This window comes from Lactuca serriola, chromosome 4 (assembly GCF_051521515.1).
Source record: "Lactuca serriola cultivar US96UC23 chromosome 4, Lser_US96UC23_V15, whole genome shotgun sequence".
In the NCBI taxonomy this organism is placed as follows: domain Eukaryota; kingdom Viridiplantae; phylum Streptophyta; class Magnoliopsida; order Asterales; family Asteraceae; genus Lactuca; species Lactuca serriola.
Genome location: NC_136411.1, coordinates 50,351,769 through 50,374,563, shown reverse-complemented (window position 1 = coordinate 50,374,563; position 22,795 = coordinate 50,351,769). Strand labels below are relative to the sequence as shown.

Genomic DNA, 22,795 nt, shown 5'->3' with positions numbered 1-22,795 from the left:
TAAGGCGTATTTCTTTCATAATTTTTAAAAACAACTCAACCATAAAAAAATAAGTTTTGTGCGAAACTCTTATGTGGAAGAAAATCGAGAAACAAAAAGAAATATATTCAAACGATTAAATAAGATGAAAAGAATCACAAAAGAAACACATGATACATTTTGTGTTATTTTTATTCTTAGAGCATTGACCGGTGGTGTACCGGATCGTAGATGATTTCCTTGACAACATCAAGGATTGCGTTTCCAGTGTACCCGTCATCTTTTGCATAAAAAAGATTCACCACATTGCACATGCTCCAAAATGCATCTTTGCAAGCTTTCGGAACAATACTTCCCTTTGTTTCCAACACTAATTTCATCATTTCTCTCCTATGATTCTCCATCAGCATCTTAATCTCCTCTACAGCTTCTTGTTCCTCAATCCCAGTATTCTTTCTATGACTCATGTACAATGGTACAGCATTCAGTTGCCCCGCCTTCGATTCTCTCTACATGCATTCCATTCATGCAACTTGTTAGTTCTAGTAGTAGTATTTTTCACATCTTTAGAGTTCTCATAGAGGAGACTAGCTAGATGGATAAAGCCTTCATGAGCTATATATTGTTAATAACGAAGATATCATAGACATAAAAGATTATAACAAGTCCATGACCCACCTTTATGTGTGGTACAAAAAGTTGCAACTTTTGTGCCACTATGAGTGCAATCAAATTTACAAGATGATGAAGTGGAAAACATCTACCTTAAAGGTATGTATATCATTTAGAAGACGACCATAAGTGCTCATTAGCTCAAATAACTTGTGATACTCAGAGCTTTGAACGATCTCCTCTGACAATTTTGGCCCCACAAAGTATATAGCCAGAGGCACAATTGGACCTAAAGCAAATGATAATAAACCATTTTCTATATACTCGGTCATTGTGGGCACTGAACCATCTCTAGCCCATATAGCTTCTCTCAACATACTCTTCACCACATCCACCCACTGTTTTATAAAACAAATAACTAAATTAATACCATCGTTTTGTAAATTTCAGTGGGAAAAACTGAGAAATTAAGTATATATACGAAATTCATGAGATGCCCATAAATGATTTCGTCGTACAATTTCAACAACATGACTTGTTATGTCTCTTTCTTGCCACTTAAAAGCTTTGTCTATATTCGAACTGGCCGTATCTTTAATTGCTAAAAATAGAATGCGAACTTCCTCTGAACAACAATCATTTTGGACATCTACATTCCATCTGTGGTTGAGCATTATATGTAAGTTATAACTATGGATCAAGATTATTTAAAAAACATATATTTAGGATGCTATATATACTTACTTCTCAACTGTCTGAACCAAGTTCACCAGTTCATCTATAGACCCCCCACCATCAAAGAAGTCATCCATCACTGTAGTGAGCATACAACTTTTGGCCCATGAAATTCTGGCGTCTGATAATTCAGGAGAGGGAAAAGTTGAAGCAGCAGAGAAGTAACAGTAGGCTGTCTTTTGCCTAGCAAACTTGAGCTTGTCCAGTCTAAACTCCACCACCCACCTACCCACACAAAATAACATCAAGATTTACAAACATATTGAAACATAAGAAAAGGATCAATGATAAGGCTTTAGATACCCACCTTTCAAGATCTTTTATTTCTTCACGATAAATAAATTGGCATGCATTAAAATCTTCCACTGCCAACCTTAGGTAATCTTCATTGCTAACGTTTAATGAACTGTCATTAGAGTACAATATTCAGGATTATGAAGTCAGATAAATATAAAATATGAATTTTTTTTAGGATTCCAAATAAGACCTCACCTATATGTGGTTTTCAATATTATTTTGTTGTCTACATTGTAATGCTCTATATTTCTTCTAGTGGACATGCGTTCTAGACTACCATTGAAGGGAAGCTTAAGTGCATCATCCACCTGATTTAATTATAAAGATTTCAGATATGTGAATATTATAATTAAAGGGAGATAAGTTGTCAAATGGAATATTAGAACACCTCTCTATGAATACAGTTAGAATCAATGGATATTTCCCTTTTAAGGAAACCAGTCGAATTTTGTTCTCCCAAACCAGCCAATTCCTCTTGATATATAATCTGTGATGCCTTAAACACTTCAAGAGCTGCGTATACATCTTTAAAACCATCTTTACATGAACTCATGTAATCCCCCTCTTTAGTAATTTTAGCTAATGAATCTACAACACAAGCCAAGTGATGATGAAACAAAAAAAAAAGACAAGTAGATTTAGTGTAAATTACTTGCCATAAGTTCCATTTTTTAAGAAATATACCTGATGAGACTTCATACCCATTTATCCTTAGTAACCGAAAGGCTAGAGCACAAGTGACAACATCCATGAATATTTGTATGTCCCCCTGCACCCAACATCTATTTTTGTGGCTAATATTATATTTCCAATTAAGAAATTTAGAGAACATTTCTAGTTAATGTATTAAAATGATGTATTGGTTTACCAAATGAGTTTTACATTACATATATAAGAAAGTTTCAGATTGTTTTAATTTAAAAAAGATGAACTCAGTTGGTTCAACAAGTATCTATGAACATTACCTGTAAGTTTCGTCTAAAACATTTTGGATTTCCATCTTAAAATGGCGTGTGATTCCCAGTCTACCAAGTGTGTCAACCATGTAAAGTCGAATGTATAAATCAAGAGGGTAAACTGTTGGAACTGAGATCACTTAAACATATTAGCAATATGTAAGCTTCATGCATAGGAAATGGATGACTATGAAAGGAATATATACCTGCATTCCCAAATTTGTTCAAGAGTGAACTTAAATAATCAAGACAACCAACATCGTTTTGATTATGAATAAGAGCAGCAGCTGTTGCTGAGGGTGAATTGAAGATAGAACCATTCTTCATCTGATACTTCATCACCATATTCCAGTCATGGAAATTTCCGAGTCCTTCTGACACGTATGCCAAGTACGCTTTCTTCTCATTTGAGTGACATCTAATAAATGACAACAAATGATGAAGAATTGTTAGTAAGGACTTTTATGCATTCTATTTTTCAAATAGTTTTCTTGAGATTTGTTATGATCATTATTTTCTTTTTAGTGAGAACTCAAATTACTTAAAAATAAGAAACTACATACAAATTCATGTACCCATAACACCTTAACACAAAATGTTTTATCACCTTAACATCACATCAACACCACTTCCCAACCATTTACCCTAGAAATACTATGGTTCTAAATAACATAAGGTGTGACATGGCGGTAATGTCAAGCCTCAAGCTTTTTTGAGTCGTGGTGAGCCACGTCGTTTGTAAAATGTAACTTAAGGCAACAATTTTGTATATAATGAATAAATTTATATATCTTTTCTACTAATATATATATATATATATATATATATATATATATATATATATATATATATGACTTAAAACAACATTTTGTTAAAGCAAGGTATATATTATCAAGATGGAAAACGCCGGCGATTCTCACCTTCGGATTGTGCCGAAGTGACCGGCGATTGGAGCGGCAAGACTGTATGACTGTGTCCAACGATTAGGGTTACTTAGGTTTTGATTTTTGGGATTTGTTTTCCTTGTTTCTAGTTTGTTTGATAAAAATTATTAAATAGATAATAGAGTTTGTGTTTTTCTTAGATTCAAATACTTTGCGGTTTTCTTTAATTTAGTAGATAAAACCCAACTGGATTAGGACTTGTGAAATTATTTTTTTCCCTTGGTTTTTTTATTAATGAAAATAATTCCATTCCCTCAGATATAGTTGCCATTTTCCTCGACGAATTCTCGTTTTATTAGGATTGGATTTAATTTGGGTATGCATGTAATTTTACAAGGATATGCAATCCATATATATATATATATATATATATATATATATATATATATATATATATATATATATATATATATATATATATATATATATATATTACAGCCCCACCTAAGCTTAGTTACTAAACCTCTAAAATATGTTGTTTTAACTTAGTAAATATACCCGGTTTGGTTTTCACTTGGTAAATATACCATTCTCGATAGCATTTTTTTCCTCTATTATTGTTTTACCATCTCTGTTTTCTTTCCTCCATTATCATTTATTACTTCACCCTAGGGAACATTACTTTTTTTCACTATCACGAAGGTCGAAGATAATCAATATTTTCGCTTCCTTATCAAAACTATTGTGTCGATCTTGAATCTATATCTTAAAGTGTTAATCGTGAATCCTAACCGCAATCTTTATATAGTAAAACGATGTATTTTCATGGGGTTTAGTACATAAGCTTAGGTGAGGTTGTAATGTATATTCATTATATATATATATATATATATATATATATATATATATATATATATATATTAGTTATTATGTTCTAATTATCTATTGTGTACATGAATGATTGATTCTGAACCAATCATTTTAGTTATTTTAAGAAAATAATTAATGAATATTACATGTTAAAGATATAATGAGAATTAATTAAAACTTCAGGATTTAATAGGTATTAATTACTTTCTTAAAATAACTAAAATAATTGGTCCAGAATTAATCCTACAAGCACACAATAGATAGTAGAAACATTTGAATATATATATATATATATATATATATATATATATATATATATATATATATATATAGGGAAATCTTCAGAAAAGTCTCAATATTTACGGAAAAGTTACACTTTAGTCCCAAGATTATTTTTTTTTGAACGAAAAGTCCTGAAAACCGGCAAAAATTTGCAGTTTTACCCTTTTTGACTGGTTGAAACCGGTACCAAATTAATTTGGGACTATTTCGTAAACTAATCCAAAATATTGGGACTTTTCTGTAAACAAAAAATATTATGACTTTTCTGTGAACAAAAATATTAGGACTTTTCTACAAACAGAACCTTTATTATTATTATTATTATTATTATTATTATTATTATTCTTAAAAATATAAATAAGAATACTTTTTTTGAACTTGTTATTAATAATATTGTTACTAATACATATAAATGCATTTAAATGAAAAAAATAATATTAATGACATTGTTTAAGGGTGGAGGTGGAGGAGATGTTGATGCTTTTAGCATTGAAATCATGAATGTTTGCCTGTATATTTTTACAACTTTTTTGGTTAATAAAATTTGAGTCTAATATTCTCCGAATAGAATATCAAAGTAAAAATATACAGACAAACATTCATGATTTCAATGCTAAAGACATCAACATCTCCTCCACCTCCACCCTTAAACAATGTCATTAATATTATTTTTTTTCATTTAAATATATTTATGTGTATTAGTTACAATATTATTAATAACAAGTTCAAAAAAAGTATTATTATTTATATTTTTAATAATAATAATAATAATAATAATAATAATAATAATAATAATAATAATAATAATAAGAGTTTTGTTTGTAGAAAAGTCATAATATTTTTGTTTACAGAAAAGTCATAATATTTTTTGTTTACAGAAAAGTCCCAATATTTTGGATTAGTTTACGAAATAGTCCCAAATTTATTTGGTACCGGTTTCAACCGGTCAAAAAGGGTCAAACTGCAAATTTTTGCCGGTTTTCGGGACTTTTTCATTCAAAAAAAATCTTGGGACTAAGGTGTAACTTTTCTGTAAATATTGGGACTTTTCTGAAGATTTCCATATATATATATATATATATATATATATATATATATATATATATATATATATATATATATATATATATATATAATATTTTTTTAGAATAAAATCGGTAGTTCTAGTAACTAATCAAGGCTATCCATTTGCATACCCTTCCAAAGTTGTACAGCACCACCGATGAACAATAATTTTAATATTTATTTTTTACTACAACAAAGTGAAATATGCTGCACAGTTGGAGAAAAAATGAAAAATGCTTTGGTTTGACCTAATATTTGAATATATGCATTGGGTTGACCCAATATCTGTTTTGGACCTTTGGTCACTCTTTTAGATTCTTATATTGGTTCTCAATGTTACATATTTAATATTTCAAAAAGGAAATGAATCTTTTTTGGTAATTGTATAATGTTCAATGTTTAGCAAATTAAATAGCATGAAGTGAAATCCAAGTGGAGACTTTTCACTTTCACTTAGATATAAGAAGTTAAATTTAATAAATACGAATTTGGCATTTAAAGTTAAAAGATAATAAGTAAAGAGAGCAATAATGATGAAGACAACAGATTATGTGCGTATTATAAGTAGATTATGTGCGTATTACAAGGATTGATTAAAAAACTTATATATCAAAATGTAAATATTTTGAAAGTTAAATAAAATTTCAGTAATTTATAGATTTAAAAAAAGAACTTTATTGTAAATTTGTCCAAAGATTTTGGTAATTTATACAAAGAAAATCGCGAATAACCATTATTTTTTGCAATAAACCAAGTCAATCTCCATGCCGGCGGCTGTTAGAAAAAATCTTCAAGTCGGCAGGAAGTCTCCAGGTCTTAGAACCCTCTCAACACAAAAGTATGGCCCACAATATTCTTTTTAATTTACACTTTATTGTTACTTGGTTCATTTAAGTTTATTATAAATATATGTAATAAAGAATCAATATTATTTTTCAATAGATGAAACTCTTACAGGGAGTAATTTGTACATTTAAAATAATTTTCATGCTGAATATATTTTGATAATTTTTTATTATAAATTATTCAAACTAAAAATCATTACTGAATATGTTTTCTTGAAAGCAATAGCGAAAAAAAAATGATAAAAATATTATATTTGCTTTTTTTTTTTAATACATGCTATTTTTGCCTCTTCAACCTCATTGCCAAATATTTTTTAATTAATAATTTTATCAAATTAATATCTTTTATTTTTCACATTCAATAAAGAAGATAAATTAGTAAAACAATATTAAATTTTTTGAATATAAAATATAATCAAGAGGACAATATATAAATATTTATAGAAATGAATATAAAAATATAATGTTATAATAGATACATAAATAGTTAAATAATAGTAGTTGATTATACAATGAGAAAATAGTTCACATAAACCAACCATTTAAGTAGTGAAAGATTCATAAAGGCTTAAAGGAGTGGTAACACTTCTAGCACACTACCACATCAATTTTTTTGCTGTCATGTCATCTTTTTTGCTGTCACCTCATTAGCAACTTTTCTTTAGCATTTCATAAGGAGTGATAGCATTCTTAACACCCATTGATTTTTTTTCTTTTTCAAACTTTAATAAAATATATTTTTTAAAATACATATTTCATATTAAATAAATTATATATTTTTTTTAAAACTCAAACTTAAATAAATTATGTTTGTTATTATTTAAGTGCTTCTAAAAGGTAATTAACAAACTAATGTATTGATAGTTCTTATTTAAATAAATATAATTTATTGGAACTCTTTATTCAAAACAAAATAAATATAATAATGTTTTTCACAAAGTGATGGCCATGCATTTCGTAAAGCAGGAGATTATTCCCCAAAAAAAAATCAGCCAATCACATTTAATCAAAAGCTCTCTTTCCTTACTCAATCTCTTTTCTTTTTCTCTCTATGCCCGCAGCGACTGTTTCTTGGAGTGCATCCTAACGAGAGGTAAGAGATGGTCTATAGCGAGGCAAACGAGTACTTGGCGAGAGGAGTGGCGAGGCCACTCCCTCCAACCTAATAAGTCACAAATTACATATGTACCACCAAAACAGATTGTATCGGTATAACAATGAAGATGTTACTAAGAAAGTACGGAACATTTTTCTCTACATACAAAAATTTATATTTTAAAATATTATATTATATAACTTTATAAAACATAAAATTTTATTTATGGGGGAAAAACTATTATATACAAATCATTTCTACCCACTATATAAAAAATCTATCATTTTAATTTGCTTATAAACCCCCTCTCGTCTTCAAGTATATACATTAAAATTTGTAACTCATAATTTATTTACTATGCTCATATTTCTGTATCAACTTAAAAAGTTATAAATTATACATATGTAATACATTAACATATCTAATAGTATATTCACTATCGGTATTAGTTTAAAGATATTAATAACCAAATAATTATGATATAATATTTTAAAATGAATTTAGTTATATAGTTCTAATAAAAACTAAGATGTTTGTATACATTAACTTATCTAATAGTATATTCATCTCGCAGCTGTTTGTTTTTCAGAAGTATTCGGATTAAAAAACTTTTGCGCGTGTTTTTCTTGGCGCAACACTCGTTTTGTCTTTTTCTACCTTTTTCAACATCTTTTTTTTCTTGTTAAAATATTGATTATATATTGTTGAAATCTTATTTCACATTTTTTTCGTTTTTTTGTTTATTCTTGTTGAATTTTTTTTTCTTTTTCTTTTATATTGAATAATAATAATTTGTTGATTAAATATCATTATTTTATGTTAAAATATCTTTATTTTTTTGTTAAAATATCATTATTTTTTGTGAAGTATCACAAATTATTGCCGAAATGTCATACATTATTAAATTTTTGGTATTAAAAAACTATTTTCGGATTATAAAATCATTTTATTTTAATTTTTTAATATATGTTGTATGCAGATGTTAAAAAAACAAACACGTTTCTTATTACAGTCTGCAACTGTTTGATCCACCACTTCTACTGCAGAGGGTTGCAGAGGTGGTCCGCAGACTTTATGGATTTTTGTTTTAAAAAAATAAACAACACCTAAGAACAGGATATATAAACAAAAAAAAAATTATATAAGTAAAAGGTTATGCATGAAAAATATTCAAAAGTTCAATTTGTGCATTATCAACTTGTTGTCTAATTAGGGTTATGTTTGGCGGACTAGCTGAAAAACTAGCTGTTAGCTGAAAAGCTAGCTGATTGCTGAAAAGCTAGCTGTTAAATAAAAAGTTAGCTGATAGCTGAAAAGCTAGCTGATAAAAAATAACGATTGGTAAAACTAGCTGAAAAGCTAGCTGAAATATATAAATTTACATAAAAGGACATGTAAGAATATGTATTTGTATAATTAATTAAGGGGTGTATTTGGAAATTTTTTAAAAAGCTCCTAAAAAGCTAGTCTAAGTAGCTTTTCAAAACGCTAGCTTATAAGCTACTTTTTGGCTTACCAAACACGACAACATAAAAAAGCTCGAAAAATAAGCTAGCTTATCAGCTAGCTGTGGCGCGCCAAACACAGCCTAGGAGGGTTTATATATTCCAATTAAAATCCTTTATGTTATAATGGACAAGTATATGTTATCATCATAATGGACAAGTATATGTTATCATCATAATAATCGGCATACGTACCTTCTAAGCTCCAGTTCTCTCTCATGTAACATCACACTCAAATCTGTTCGGTTTAAAGGGAGCTTTATGTTCAAGTCTTTCGCATACTCAAGCATACCAGGAAATATAATGTCAAATCCAAATGGAGATACTTGACTCTTGTCATTAGCTGAAGCAAAATTTGACTCGATATAATGTAGACCTGCAACAAGATTCGATTGTTTCATTATCTGGATTCTTGGAGTACATAAGAGAACATACACATGCAGCCACATACCTTTGTTAATTTGATCTTTCCCGACATTCCATCGTTTTAATGCAAGTACACATGCTAATGTTGAAGAGAGAGTATCTTTAATGAATGGGGAACGATGAGGAAGAAGACCCCATGAACCATCATCAAGCTGATTATCCATTAACCAGTTCAGACAATCAGGGAAACAAGGGGATTTGGGAGAGTTTGGAGAAGGAACCATGGCTACCCACGCTGTGTCGTATGAAGAAACAGAAACTTCCACATTGCTGAACAGCTTTCGGATTCGTTCTTTGGTCATATCGAGGTTCTGCATATATATAATTAATTTGTAGATATATAATACTCCAGTTTTTTATATTTCAAACAAATCAAAGAACATGCATGCATGGGAACTGAACGCAGTGAGTGATCATAATTCATACCATAACAGAAGGATTAGCTTGTTGAGAATGTGAAGTAACTGCAAATAATTAATAGATTATCAGATTCATTCAGCATGTCAAGAATCTCTATCTATTAAATTCAAAAAGATTTTTAGTTTAAGGATAAGGAAGTACAAGATTTCAAGATGTCGTCGGATTAGGAAACAAAATGTTTAAATTTTTACTCTCTACTCTATAGTCAATAAGTAATTGCTCAACTTACGTACCTTTACGAAGAGGCGATGAACTGTATTGCTGCATGCAACAACCAACCACCCATGGCCTACGTGATACGGGTGATGAAGAGACTACCATGACTGATGTCATCTGTGTGATATTCATTGATGTTTCCTTGAGAAACGATTCCCTAATTTTAATTAAGAAAGTCGATCATTTGCATGTTCCAGTTATAAGTATTTTATTTGTTCAAGTCGTAGAGAAGTTACCTGAAGATTATTGAGAGACGTTGAAAGATCAGAGAGGCATAGAAGAAGGTGATTATATTACAAACAAGTTGCAATTCCCATGCATGGTTTTTCATACATAATGAAGACTGATCAATATATAATAGGGTGAAAGAATACCTCCGATACGATCTAATTTAAATTAATTGGCCACATGGTCAGCTATATGCATATGCCACTCCATCTCATTATATTTACCAATTTGCCAACGGCATACTGGTGTCGTAATATACCTATCAACCGAATCCTTGGGAGCTAGGCCGGTTGAAACCAAGTGAGGCCGGGGCAAACACAAAAAAACGGGCCCTTCAAATTTCAAGATTTGATTTTTTTTTTCTTTTTTTGTCCCCTAGACATAATAATACAAATGTTATTATAATATTAGACAACATATTCTCCAAAATAACATTAACTGATAAATCGATATTAAGATCAATGTCAATGAATTGGTTAATTATAAACATAACAATTGAAGTGTATGATAATGAATTGAAAACCATGTTAGGTAACGAAATTACAATTAAGCTTCAAAATTGGGGGACAATGCACAATTGCACATAGAGCTAAGACTGAGTTTGTGCATTATGATTAATTATTATCAGGTTATTAGATTCTCTAACTAACATCGAAGAAAATAGGTTCCAATCCTATGATCCACATTACGAGTAGAATGTATTGTTTTTTTTTTCCCGTATTAATGCAGACGAGCAAAAGGTTATATGTGATATTCTATTCGGAGAATATTAGACTCTAATTTTATTAACCAAAAAAGTTGTAATTAAATTAGGACGGTCGGTATATTAGTTATATATTTTTTTAAGATTGGTTACCGTTCGGTTGAGTATTTAAATAATAAAAAAAAGAGTAAATTACACGAATGGTCCCTATGGTTTAGGGTAATTTGCGCGCTTGGTCCCTAACTTATTTTTTTAACTCGGAAGGTCCCTACTGTTTCTTTTTGTTACGTGTTTGGTCCCTATTTTACCTAAAAATACTATTTTTCCCTTGATTTTTTATTTTTTTTTAAATAAGCACACCCCCAACTCCACCCCCATCACTTTACCTTACCTATCCCACCATTTTTCTCTATTTAAATAATAGTCTTTTTAGGTAAGACAGGGACCAAGCATGTAACAAAAACAAACAATAGGGACCAAGCGCGTAACAAAAACAAACATTAGAGACCTTCCGAGTTAAAAAAATAAGTTAGGGACCAAACGCGCAAATTACCCCAAACCATAGGGATCATTCGTGTAATTTACTCTAAAAAAAATCAATGAGAGTGGGCCTAAATAAATTGTAGTATATGTTTGATTTAGGAGTTAGGATCTCACATTCGGTTTCAGCTGCGTATTAAAAAAAATCCAAAATTAGGTCTACAACCTACTATATAAAATAAGTTCCAAATGTTTGATTTTGTCATTTGGAGGCCATATTAAAGGCTAAAGTAAAATAATAGCTAACAAACTATATTTCAAAAAAAAGAATATGAGTAAAACAATAGCTAAATTCCAAATGTTTGATTTGGTCATTTGGGGGCATATTAAAGGCTAAAGTAAAACAAAAGCTAACAAACTATATTATAAAAAATAAATAAATAAACATGAGTAGATCTAGAATACTAGTATGCTTGTTTCATTTTTGAGAATGCTAATAATATAATACGAATTGGTATAACAATGATTATATCAACTCATGGGACACAGGTTCATATATAATTTCCTTGACAACATCAAGAATGGCATTTCCAGTGAACCCATCATCTGTCGCATAAAAAAGATTCAACACATTGCACATGTTCCAAAATACATCTTTGCATACTCTTGGAACAACACTTCCTTTTGTTTCCAAAACTAATTTCATCATCTCTTTCCTTTGACTTTTTGTCAAAATCTTCATCTCCTCTACAACCTCTTCTTCCACACTCCCACTCTTTCCATCACTCATGTACAATGCCACAGCATTCAATTTCCCCGCCTTCTTTTCCCTCTGCATTCACACAACTCATTACCAGTGTCAGTATCAGTATCAGTATCAATAACAGTAACAGTGTCAGTAACAGTACCTTGAAGCTATGGATGTCATTCATGAGACGACCCCGAGTGCTCATAACCTCATAAAGCTTGTGATACTCGGAGCTCTGAACAACTTCCTCTGACAATTTTACCCCTAAAAAGTAAAGAGTAGGGAGGACAATCGGGCCTAAAGCAAATGACACGTAACCATTTTCCATATATTCATTTATTGTTGGAATTGAACCATCTTTCGCCCATATAGCTTCTCTCAACATACTCTTCACCAAATCCAACCACTGTTCAAAGTTCAAACAAATAAATAAATACATTTTTTTTTTGTGAATTTTAAAGTTGGAAAGGATTTCATCTTACAATTTCAATAACATGGCTTGTTATATTGCGTTCTTGAATCTTAAAAGCTTTGTCTCCAATCCAACAGACTGCATCCTTAAGTGCTAAAAATAAAACGCCAACTTCCTCTGAACAGCAATCATTTTCAACGTTTACATTCCATCTGTGGTTTATAAAAAGTATATGATAAAAGATTATCTGGATATATAAAATATATATATAATTGGATGTGTTATGTATATACTTTTCAATGATGTGAACAAAGTTCACCAGTTCATCCATAGATCCTCCAACATCAAAAAAGTCATCAATTACTGTAGTGAGGATGCTACTTTTGGCCCATGAAATTCGGGCATCTGATAATTCAGGGGAAGAAAGAAATGAAGCAGCAGAAAAGTAACAGTAGGCTGTCTTCTGTCTAGCAAATTTGAGCTTGTCTAATCTGTTCTCCACCACCCACCTTTTAAATTCACATCAAGATTTATAAACTCGTTAAAAAGTTATGAGCTTTAACCATAAATTCCAAAAAAGAAAAAAGGGATCACTGATAAAGCTTTAGAATTTAGATACAGACCTTTCAAGATCTTTTAGTTCTTCACGATAGATAGATTGGCATTCATTGAAATCTTGCACAGCTAACTTTAGGTAATCTTTGTTGCTAATGTTTGATGAGCTGGAATTTGAGTACAAGATTTTAAGGATTATGCAGTTGTGAAATATAAAATCTGAATTGTTTAAGACTTGAAAATAAGAGTTAAGACATCACCTATATGTAGTTTTCAAGATTCTTGTATGGTTTAAATTGTAATGCTCTATGTTTCTTCTAGTGGACATGCGTTCTAGGCTGCCATTGAAGGGGAACTTAAGAGCATCATCCACCTGATTTAGTAAGAAATTCAGATATGTGGATTCTTTCCTTAAAAGGGAGATAATTTGTCAAAGTGGATAGTAGAACAACCTCTTTGAGAATATAATTAGAGAGCTTGTTACTTGAAGGGAGATAACTTGTGAAGTTTTGTTCTCCAAAATGTAACTCCTCTTGATATATGATCTGTGATGCCTTATAAACTTCAAGAGATGTGTATACGTCTTTGAAAGGCTTTTCAGGTGAATTCATGTAATCCCCCTCTTTGGTGATTTTTGCCAATGGATCTACACATAAGTAATGAAACAAAAAAGATGAGAAGATTTAGGGGAAATGAATTGTCATTTGTTTGTTTTTTTAAGAAATATACCCGAAGAGACTTCATACCCATTGCTTCTTAATACCCGAAAGGCTAAAGCACAAGTGACAACATCCATGAATATTTGCACATCCCCCTGCACCCAACATCTTTTTTTTTTGTGTGGATTTTATCATATTTCCATCTCATGAAATTCAAGAATTTTGTTTTTAGTTAACACATTATGAATATGAACATTACCTATATGTTTCATCTAAAACATTTTGGATTTCCACCATGAAATGTCGTTTGATTCCCAATCTTTCAAGTGTGTCAACCATGGAAAGCCTCACATATAAATCAATAGGGTAAACTGTTGGGACTGATATTTACCACACAAAACCACTTACACTTGTTAGCAAAATGTAAGATTTGAATGACTATATATGAAGTATGAAATGAATACCTGCATTTCCAAATTTGTCCAAGAGTGAAGTTAGATAATGAAGACAACCAGCATTTTGATGATGAATAAGAACAGAAGCTGTTGCTGAGGGTGAGTTGAAAAGAGAACCATTCTTCATTTGATATTTCATCACCATGTTCCAGTCATTCAATTTTCCAAGTCCTTCTGAGATATATGCCAAGTATGCTTCCCTCCCATTTGAATGACATCTAAGTGATGAATGATGATAACAAATTAAGAATTTTGAGAAGTATATGTTATATAGTGATAATAACCAGCATACCTTCTTAGCTCCAATTCTCTCTCATGTAACATCACACTCAAATGTGTTTGGTTTAAAGGGAGTTTTATATCCAGATCTTTTGCATACTCGAGCATACCAGGAAATATGATGTCAAAACCAAATGGAGATGCTTGATTTTTGTCAGTGACTGAAGCAAAATTTGACTCAATGTAATGTAAACCTGCAACAAGAATCGATTGTTTAATTATCAGGAGAATATCAACAGGTGATGACAAGGAAGAGAGAGAATTGGTCATATTACTCACATACCTTTGTTAATTTGTTCTTTCCCAACATTCCATCGTTTTAATGCAAGTACACATGCTAATGTTGAAGAGAGAGTATCTTTAATTAATGGGGACTGATGAGGAAGAAGACCCCATGAACCATCATCAAGCTGATTATCCAGTAACCAGTTCAGACAATCAGGGAAACAAGGGGATTTGGGAGAGTTTGGAGAAGGGACCATGGCTACCCAAGCTGTGTCATATGAAGAAACAGAAACTTCCACATTGTTGAACAGCTTTAGGATTCGTTCTTTGGTCACATCAAGGGTCTGCATACAGTTTGTAGATAATATCAGTTTATTATTTGAAGAAAACTAAGTAACTTGGGCAACTGAATGCAATCAGTAATACCATGACAGTAGGATTAACTTGTCCAGCTTGTGAAGAAGCTGCAAACAAAAAACCTGAATTAAGCCGGGAAATGAAGAGGCACAAAATGTGAATCCAGAGATGATCAACCCAACTATGGTATAATCGACTAATTAAACGCATAAGAAAAAAAATCGATAAGTTAACAGATTAAGAACGATTTTGCGGATTTTAAACAGAGGAACAGATTTTAAAATGTCGGATTAGAGTAGAATTTTCAAAATTTTCAAGTTCATATTTGCTTAACTTACCTGTACGAAGACCCGATGGGTTGTATTGCACCATACAGCAATTAACCACCCATGAGCGATGTGGTATGTGTGACGAAGGAACCAGCATGGCGGATGATGTGATCTGTGCGATATTCATTGATGTTTCGTCGAGAAATTGATCCCCTAAAACCAGAAGCATCAAAAACCCTTTTAAGAAGGTCATTCACATGATCCAATTCAAAGCATTCAATCGTGAATTTATTGTCCCCTTGAGTTCAAGTCGTGGAGAAGTTACCTGAGACTAAGAATGACAGATGTTGATGAAAGCGAACCCTTGAAAACAGGCGTTAATCCGCCATATCATCATTCAAAAGGATCTTTGTAGAAATAGAGGGGATCTTTGATATATGTCTCAACACTCAAACTAAATATATAAATTTCAAAATAAAATGTTCGATTGCCAATTAGAACGTGGCATTCATTCTCGTTTCCCACCGTTTAATACTTTATAATAACATTTTCAATGTGCTTTTTATTTAATTTAAGATACGCTTAAAGATAACGACAAAGCATAGGTATTAATTATTCCTTTTGTTTTTATTACACAAAAATCGTTGCATTAATTATTCCCTTACTCTATTTTTTGGCGTAAATGATCATATATTATTGTTTGACTTTTATCATGGTTATGATGATTCATTGATTTGGTATAGTTAGTTAGTAGTGATAAAGGGAGGGATCCGGCTTCCCAACACAGATGGTGTGTCCATTGAGAGGTTTCAACTATAGAAGCACCTACACCAATTACCTTTGATTTGTGAAGATTAAATCGTAAGCCAGACGATACTTGAAATGTGAATGGATTTTTCAGATTAGAGCAGGACCATTCATTAATGAATAATGCATCATCAGCATAGAACAAATTGAATAAAACATAGCCGTTTCCTGGGATTTTGATTCATTTGTCCACTACGGTCTTCATTGCAGAATTCAACCCTTACATCACTATTATGAACAAGGAGGAGAGTGAGTCTCCTTGTCTGACACATTTCGTGATGTTGTATTCCTCAGTAGGAGAACCATTGTGTAACATCTCAAAAATATTAGGTAAAACCGTAAAAGTTTTTGTTTTAAATCAACAAAACCATCAATCATACGTTGTATTCCTCAGTAGGAGAACCATTGTGTAACATCTCAAAAATATTATGTAAAAGTTTTTGTTTTAAATCAACAAAAACATCAATCATACATTTCAAAATTTGTCACACCTCCTACCCGCGACGTAAATCAATAATCACAGTTATTGAACATACATTGAACAGTACAATATAATCTTCTGTTATTACCGAAATAGAAATTACATTGAAAATGACTATTGTTAAACCGAGACACATGTCTAACAGTCCGACGTTTTCAAAGGTATAATAACCTGAGAATACATGCATTAAAATACGCCAACAAAATTGTTAGTGAGTTCGACAGGTTTTGACACAAAGTATTTTTATGCTAAAAAATATTTTATAAAATTTATCTGGTTGACCAGCTTTTATAAATACGTACTTTTCTATCAAAAGTATAAAAGAAATATCGTTTGCTCAAATCCAAAAATACACTATTTGTAAAATATATAAGTAAATCAACTTATAACAAATTTTCACGGTTCCCATGACCAAAATGTTTTTTATATAAAGGTTTGGAATACCAATTTATATAACATAAAGTCATATCACACTTTGTGAAAACATAGAATAGCCAAATCTACTCTTGAAACCTTGTACAAGCATTTGTATAGTTTATATATAAAATTCATAAGTTTCGAATTTATAAACTTTGTAAATTCGTGTCGTAGTATTAATTAAATATTATCTTACTTATTTTGAAACCGACACTTAACCAGTGGGCAAACTCCTCCCACATACATATTGTGTTTTCATATAAAAACAATGGGTTTATATAAATAACTTATTAATTGTAAGTTAATAAACTTTAACCAATCGTGTCATGTTATTAATTAAGTGCTATATAACTTAATTTATGGTATTGACACTTATCATTTTGAGTCACAAACTACCCCACTAGATACAGTCTTTTCCGACTAGTATAAGTGAACAAAGGCCTCGTATAAGCCTAATGCAAATTTTATACGGTAACAAAACAAATCTAGGATCTAAGATGATCTTTTAACAGAACCTATAAACGTTCATGCCCCGTCATAGCACAATACATTGGAGGTATCTGGATCATTACTAACGTTTTGAATAGTCATGTAGTAACAAAGAAAGAAACACTTGACGCGTGTTTAGTGTCGTCAGACGAAGTTGTAGCTAGCAACCACAGACGGGGAATATCGACCCGCATAAATCTTTACCATATATAATAGATCTACACCAAAGTTCTTTATTGTAAATCTATGTCGTATGCGCAGATTTACAGTATGAGACCCCTTTTGGATTAACGGTTATAACTCATAGGATTTTGATCCTAAGTAACGAAAAACACCCCAACACAAAACTCCCTTTTTCGCCCTTTTCAGGAATTTTCACACACACACACACACACGAGATCTAACCCCCAAACTCCATGAAATTTTTTTCACATGAAATCTAGCCCCTAAACTCCATAGCCTATAGCTTAGGAAATGATCCTAGCTCATATAGCTTTTAGAAACAAACATAGCTCACAAAGAGCGTCCCGTGGATGTGATGGAACCTAACAATATGTCTAGGAATTTTAATCCTAAACTCTCCAATATAAGACTTTAGAATACTTATAATTCTTTGGTGTTTAGGAATGATTTTGATTTAAGTCTTTTAGTATTTGAGATTCGTAAGACTTAATATGTTTTCAAATCTTATTGTTTGTCATGACAAAATTCGGGCAGCCTAACGGCTATTTTTATAACACTTTCCGGTTTTCAACTAAGGTGAAAACCAACGATTTTCATAATATTCAATAAGTTGCATAATTGATGTAACGTCCCGTTCCTAGTACGCATCAGTTTAATTAATATTAATTTTGTAAAAGTTACTCGATGAGTTGGTAGCCCTAACGCGTCGAGTAGATGCCAAATTGGACACGAGGATTTAAATGGTCTACCCAGCGAGTCGAAGTCTGGACTCGACGAGTAGGTCTGTCAGGAGGAAACCTTATTTTTGGGGTTTTGCACCCTATTTAAGTCACTTAACCCCTTTTGGGCCTCCCTTAATGTAACAAACCGTTATTTCAAACCTATGTAATAATGTAGGTCAATTTGTACTTCTTTTTAAATTAATAAAGAGAAATTTTGGTATACTGTGTATATTTACATAATTGACCCTCAAAAATAAATTATTAAATAATCTCAATTGGGATGAACCAAGTGATAGAGATTGTAACAAGGTTTCCAAAAATATAAAGAACACTAAAATCCGAGTTATAACGAAGAAGTTATGACCAATCGAAAATCCGCGACAAAACCGGCAAAACGTTGTTCAGTGTAAAAACTGAATTTTTAATAAAATGCTTTTTAGCCTTAACAATTTGAATGAAAGTTGTACTTTATGTTAAACCGAGAACTTTCATAAAAAGAACGCCAAAATCTGACTTCGTATGAGGAAGTTATGATTTTTCTAAGTTTCAGTATAACAGTGTACAACTAAAAACTCGAAATAAAGATCGAGTGGTTTTTAGCCGACACAAACTAAACGAGAATTGAAGGTCTCGTCATTAGTAGTACAACGGTAAAAAGACAGACAAAAACGGACGTCGGATGAAGAAGTTATGAATTTTTAACGGATTTCCTGTCCCGGTCTGTTTAAAATAATAATATTAAAAATAAAGTCAAAATTAGCCGACAAAGTCTAAATGAAAGTCGTAGAGTATAATTTTACCTACGCGTGCATATAAAGAACGTCAAAAATGGAGTTTGTATGCAAAAGTTATGAATTTTACAAGTTTTTGGCACAAAAATAAAGAAAAATAGAAAAACCGGGAAATTTCGCATGAACAGTAACTGCCACGTCACCCTCTCATGCGAGCCTCCACCTGGCATCTTCTGATTGGACCGCAGCCTCGCGTGTTACCTCCTGATTGGACCGCAGCCGAGGTCCACTTAGAACCGGACAACCTCGCATGAGACACACTGGAGACACCCCTCGCACGCTCCTTGGACACCCCCTTCGCATGTGTCTTCTTCCCATTGGACCGAGGTCTGGTCCAATCCGAGCCTACCACCTCCGAACCGAAGTTGCCTCCCTTCGCAAGCTGTCAGCCTCGCCTAGCCTCGCATAAGCCTCGGATCCAAGGCTTCGGCCTATATAAGGCATGCGAGGGTTCCGACTATTTTACACTTTTTCACCCTAAATTTCACCCTCTTTCATATTTTCCACTTCCATAAGCTCATATACAACCCTTAAAGCCCCGGTATCAAGACCCGAGCCCGAAGTAAGCCGCGAAGCCCCAAATTTCCCGAGAAGTAACCTCTCTCCTGTCAAAACTCTGCCCGATTTGAGCCAGTTTCTCGACAAATAAACTCCTTTTCTTGAAACGAAACTCTATCCGATTCACCATCTATCAAGTGAGTTCATACCCCCGTATTTTTATAATTTCTACTGTTTTATGGGGGGGGGGGGGGGGGGGGGAATACAAGTATAACACAATAACTTTGTGTTATAAATAAATGATTTCAAATCACGATAAAACGATTTTTAAAGCATCAAAAATACTCCAAATATTGAACTCTTTTATAAACTTATATTTTTCCCAAATATTCATATTTGCATATATATATATATATATATATATATATATATATATATATATATATATATATATATATATATATATATTATATAAATAAGATTTAAAAGGCTTAGGACTAATAACTCATTCTAGGTCCTTTTCCTTGTTTGGATGTGGACTTATAGTAGCGGTTATTTGTCCGAAAGTCGTTTAACTTTTACTTATATATAAAATTGTATATGTGTATAAATATAAAAGTTATTTCATTAATTTTAATTACCCTTTGTAACATGTTGAGCAAAGGATTACATCCAAAAATAGTTATTTACCAATTCATAAAGTACATATAAATTATAATAGGTATAATTTATGATACATAGAACAATAATTCATGATTTAAGTATACAAGAATACACTGTTTTACATAAAATAAGGGTTTTAATTCAAAACAAATCAAAGGTTTACACTTATCAAATACATGTTCGGAATACTAATTCAAGAACATACTGTCAATCATTTATTTCAGAATGATTGGGTTTTCATAACTGATATACATGTAATGTTTATATGTTTTTTATGAGACATTCAATTCAGGTTGTTCACAATTTTTATCAACACTTTAAACGCTCACAAGGCGTTTGTTTCAGGCGTTCATGTCTTAGTATGGTTATAATAACTCATTAAAAAGATATTAACAACACGTTAGTGTATAAACAACTAAACGTAAGTACATCTTCAAAGTACCAGTTTACAAAATACAAAGTACAATGGTATACTACAGTTTTCAATAACAACTGGTGAAGCCAGGCACACTCTCAGTTACAAGTTTTACAAATACATTGGTTTACAAATAGGACGGTTTTATGGGAATAAAACTACTTTTCACATACCACAAAAAATATGGGATTTTCTAGAACATTTTTCATATTCAAAATACAAAGACACCCATTCAAACATAAAGACTTATGTACTCACTTAACTTATTGTTGATACTCTCTTTTCAAATTATTTGTATTCTCAAGGAAATAATAAAAGGTACTCCCCAAGCTTTTTAGAAGATGGAGCCATTATGAGTCATATCTTCTTCTTTTGTATAACTATTTTGGTTTCAATATACATTGATTGAACACATGTAAATATTATACTTTTAAATACAACGGTTGTTTGTACTTTGATTACTATGATGCATGTGTTGTGATACTACAAATGAAGTCCTCCATCCCCAGACATTTCCGCCATCTGGTTTGGGGGTGTGACACTTACCAGCCTCCATGTCCTCCAAAACCCTAATTCGTTGTGAGCTTCATCTTTGAGAGATTATTAAGGTTTTGAGTTTGTTTTTGTGATATAGAAGAGAGTTGGAAGAGCTTGGAGCCATCAAGCTTGTGGAGAAGATCTAGATCGGGGATTTCATTCATATTTGGCAACCTTCTGAGGTAAAAAGCTCTTAGCTTGATAACCTATAGCTTATATCTCTTTTAGTGTTGATTTATGGGTCCTTGTGATCCCTTTGAGTAGGATAAGTTACTCTCCATGGGTTGTATGCCAAGAAATCCATTCTTCCTATGATATTTAGCTTCTAGAACCATAAAAGAGGTCTTTAACCCGTTTTTATCCAAGCAATGGTCATGTTCAGGGAAGTAGGTTGCTATAACTTGAGTTTGGGTCCATTTGAGGTGTGTAAAGCCATCAAGTCTCCAACTTTATAGAAATGGACCATGGAAACGATTTGGATCTGTATTTTTGAGCCTTAGAAGTGTGAAATCAGTTGTTTAGGATAGATCTGCAAGGGACTCGACAAGTTCATATGGGAACTCGGTGAGTCTGATCAAGCATCCTCGATGATGTTTACGAAACTCGCCGAGTTGTCAAGGAACTCGACGAGTTGGATCACCTTGTCCCTTTTCTGACTATGCTAGGACTCGTCGAGTCTGAAGATGACTCGACGAGTTAGTTCGTCCAATCGCGATGATGGGTAGCCTGGGAACTCGACGAGCCATAGGGTGACTCGGCGAGCCAAGTCGCGATTTTAGGGCTTCTGAGTTCTAGAAATCAACGATTCAATAGGCTGACTCGGCGAGTTAGGTCAACCTGGAAGGTTGACTTTGACCAGGATGGTGACTTTGACCAGGGGTAAAATGGTCATTTTACCCTAAGAAGGATTATCAGATTTTGATTAAGTGTTGTTATGGAATTGATAGTCAAAGAGTCACCTGAGCAGCATACATGGATTCCTCACTCAAGTGTTCAGCAATCAGTCTTGCAAGGTGAGTTTCCTTCGGTTGGAACGGGTCTAAGGCACCAAGTTCGGCCCGTAGCATGATATGTTAATAGCGGAGTGTGGGCGAGGCCTGTATCTCATAGTAGGCGAGTGTGGGCGGGTCCCGTATCTCACAACTTAGTTTTATTATGATATATGTCTGATTGATAGATTTAGTTATACTTGTTGTCTGTGTGATACTTGTATGTTTGTTTAGTAGCTAAGTGT

The 22,795-nt window shown here is 32.1% G+C and overlaps 2 protein-coding genes across 2 annotated transcripts; both read right to left on the bottom strand.

The window, feature by feature from the left end:
- Positions 1-176: 176 nt before the first annotated feature.
- Positions 177-10,320, bottom strand: LOC145098349 (ent-kaurene synthase 1, chloroplastic-like). Its single transcript, XM_079035986.1, has 14 exons — positions 10,206-10,320; positions 9,979-10,016; positions 9,578-9,863; positions 9,322-9,502; positions 2,786-2,997; positions 2,589-2,709; positions 2,308-2,405; positions 2,012-2,211; positions 1,819-1,931; positions 1,634-1,732; positions 1,336-1,551; positions 1,110-1,251; positions 744-989; positions 177-488 (listed from the first exon to the last, which is right to left on the bottom strand). The coding sequence occupies exons 1-14, from the start codon at positions 10,318-10,320 to the stop codon at positions 177-179; spliced, it is 2,379 nt and encodes a 792-aa protein (XP_078892112.1).
- Positions 10,321-11,998: 1,678 nt separating this feature from the next.
- Positions 11,999-16,042, bottom strand: LOC145101544 (ent-kaurene synthase 1, chloroplastic-like). The gene is made up of 15 exons (XM_079038752.1): positions 15,884-16,042; positions 15,628-15,771; positions 15,359-15,396; positions 14,991-15,276; positions 14,721-14,901; positions 14,438-14,646; positions 14,233-14,353; positions 14,044-14,141; positions 13,767-13,960; positions 13,575-13,687; positions 13,383-13,481; positions 13,053-13,268; positions 12,830-12,971; positions 12,508-12,753; positions 11,999-12,431 (listed from the first exon to the last, which is right to left on the bottom strand). Exons 2-15 carry the CDS (start codon positions 15,743-15,745, stop codon positions 12,126-12,128), a joined length of 2,367 nt encoding a protein of 788 aa, XP_078894878.1. The 5' UTR covers positions 15,746-15,771; positions 15,884-16,042; the 3' UTR covers positions 11,999-12,125.
- Positions 16,043-22,795: the final 6,753 nt, after the last annotated feature.

Excerpts from the sequence above, each read along its gene's own strand:
- LOC145098349 (XM_079035986.1), bottom strand. The coding sequence starts at position 10,320 with ATGAATATCACACAGATGACATCAGTCATGGTAGTCTCTTCATCACCC. Across the intron at positions 2,998-9,321 it reads AGAGAACTGGAGCTTAGAAG|ATGTCACTCAAATGAGAAGA; the intron begins GTACGTATGCCG and ends GTCATTTATTAG. Across the intron at positions 1,252-1,335 it reads TTGGTTCAGACAGTTGAGAA|ATGGAATGTAGATGTCCAAA; the intron begins GTAAGTATATAT and ends GCTCAACCACAG.
- LOC145101544 (XM_079038752.1), bottom strand. The coding sequence starts at position 15,745 with ATGAATATCGCACAGATCACATCATCCGCCATGCTGGTTCCTTCGTCA. Across the intron at positions 14,902-14,990 it reads GAAAGAACAAATTAACAAAG|GTTTACATTACATTGAGTCA; the intron begins GTATGTGAGTAA and ends TTCTTGTTGCAG. Across the intron at positions 12,432-12,507 it reads ATGACATCCATAGCTTCAAG|AGGGAAAAGAAGGCGGGGAA; the intron begins GTACTGTTACTG and ends GTGTGAATGCAG.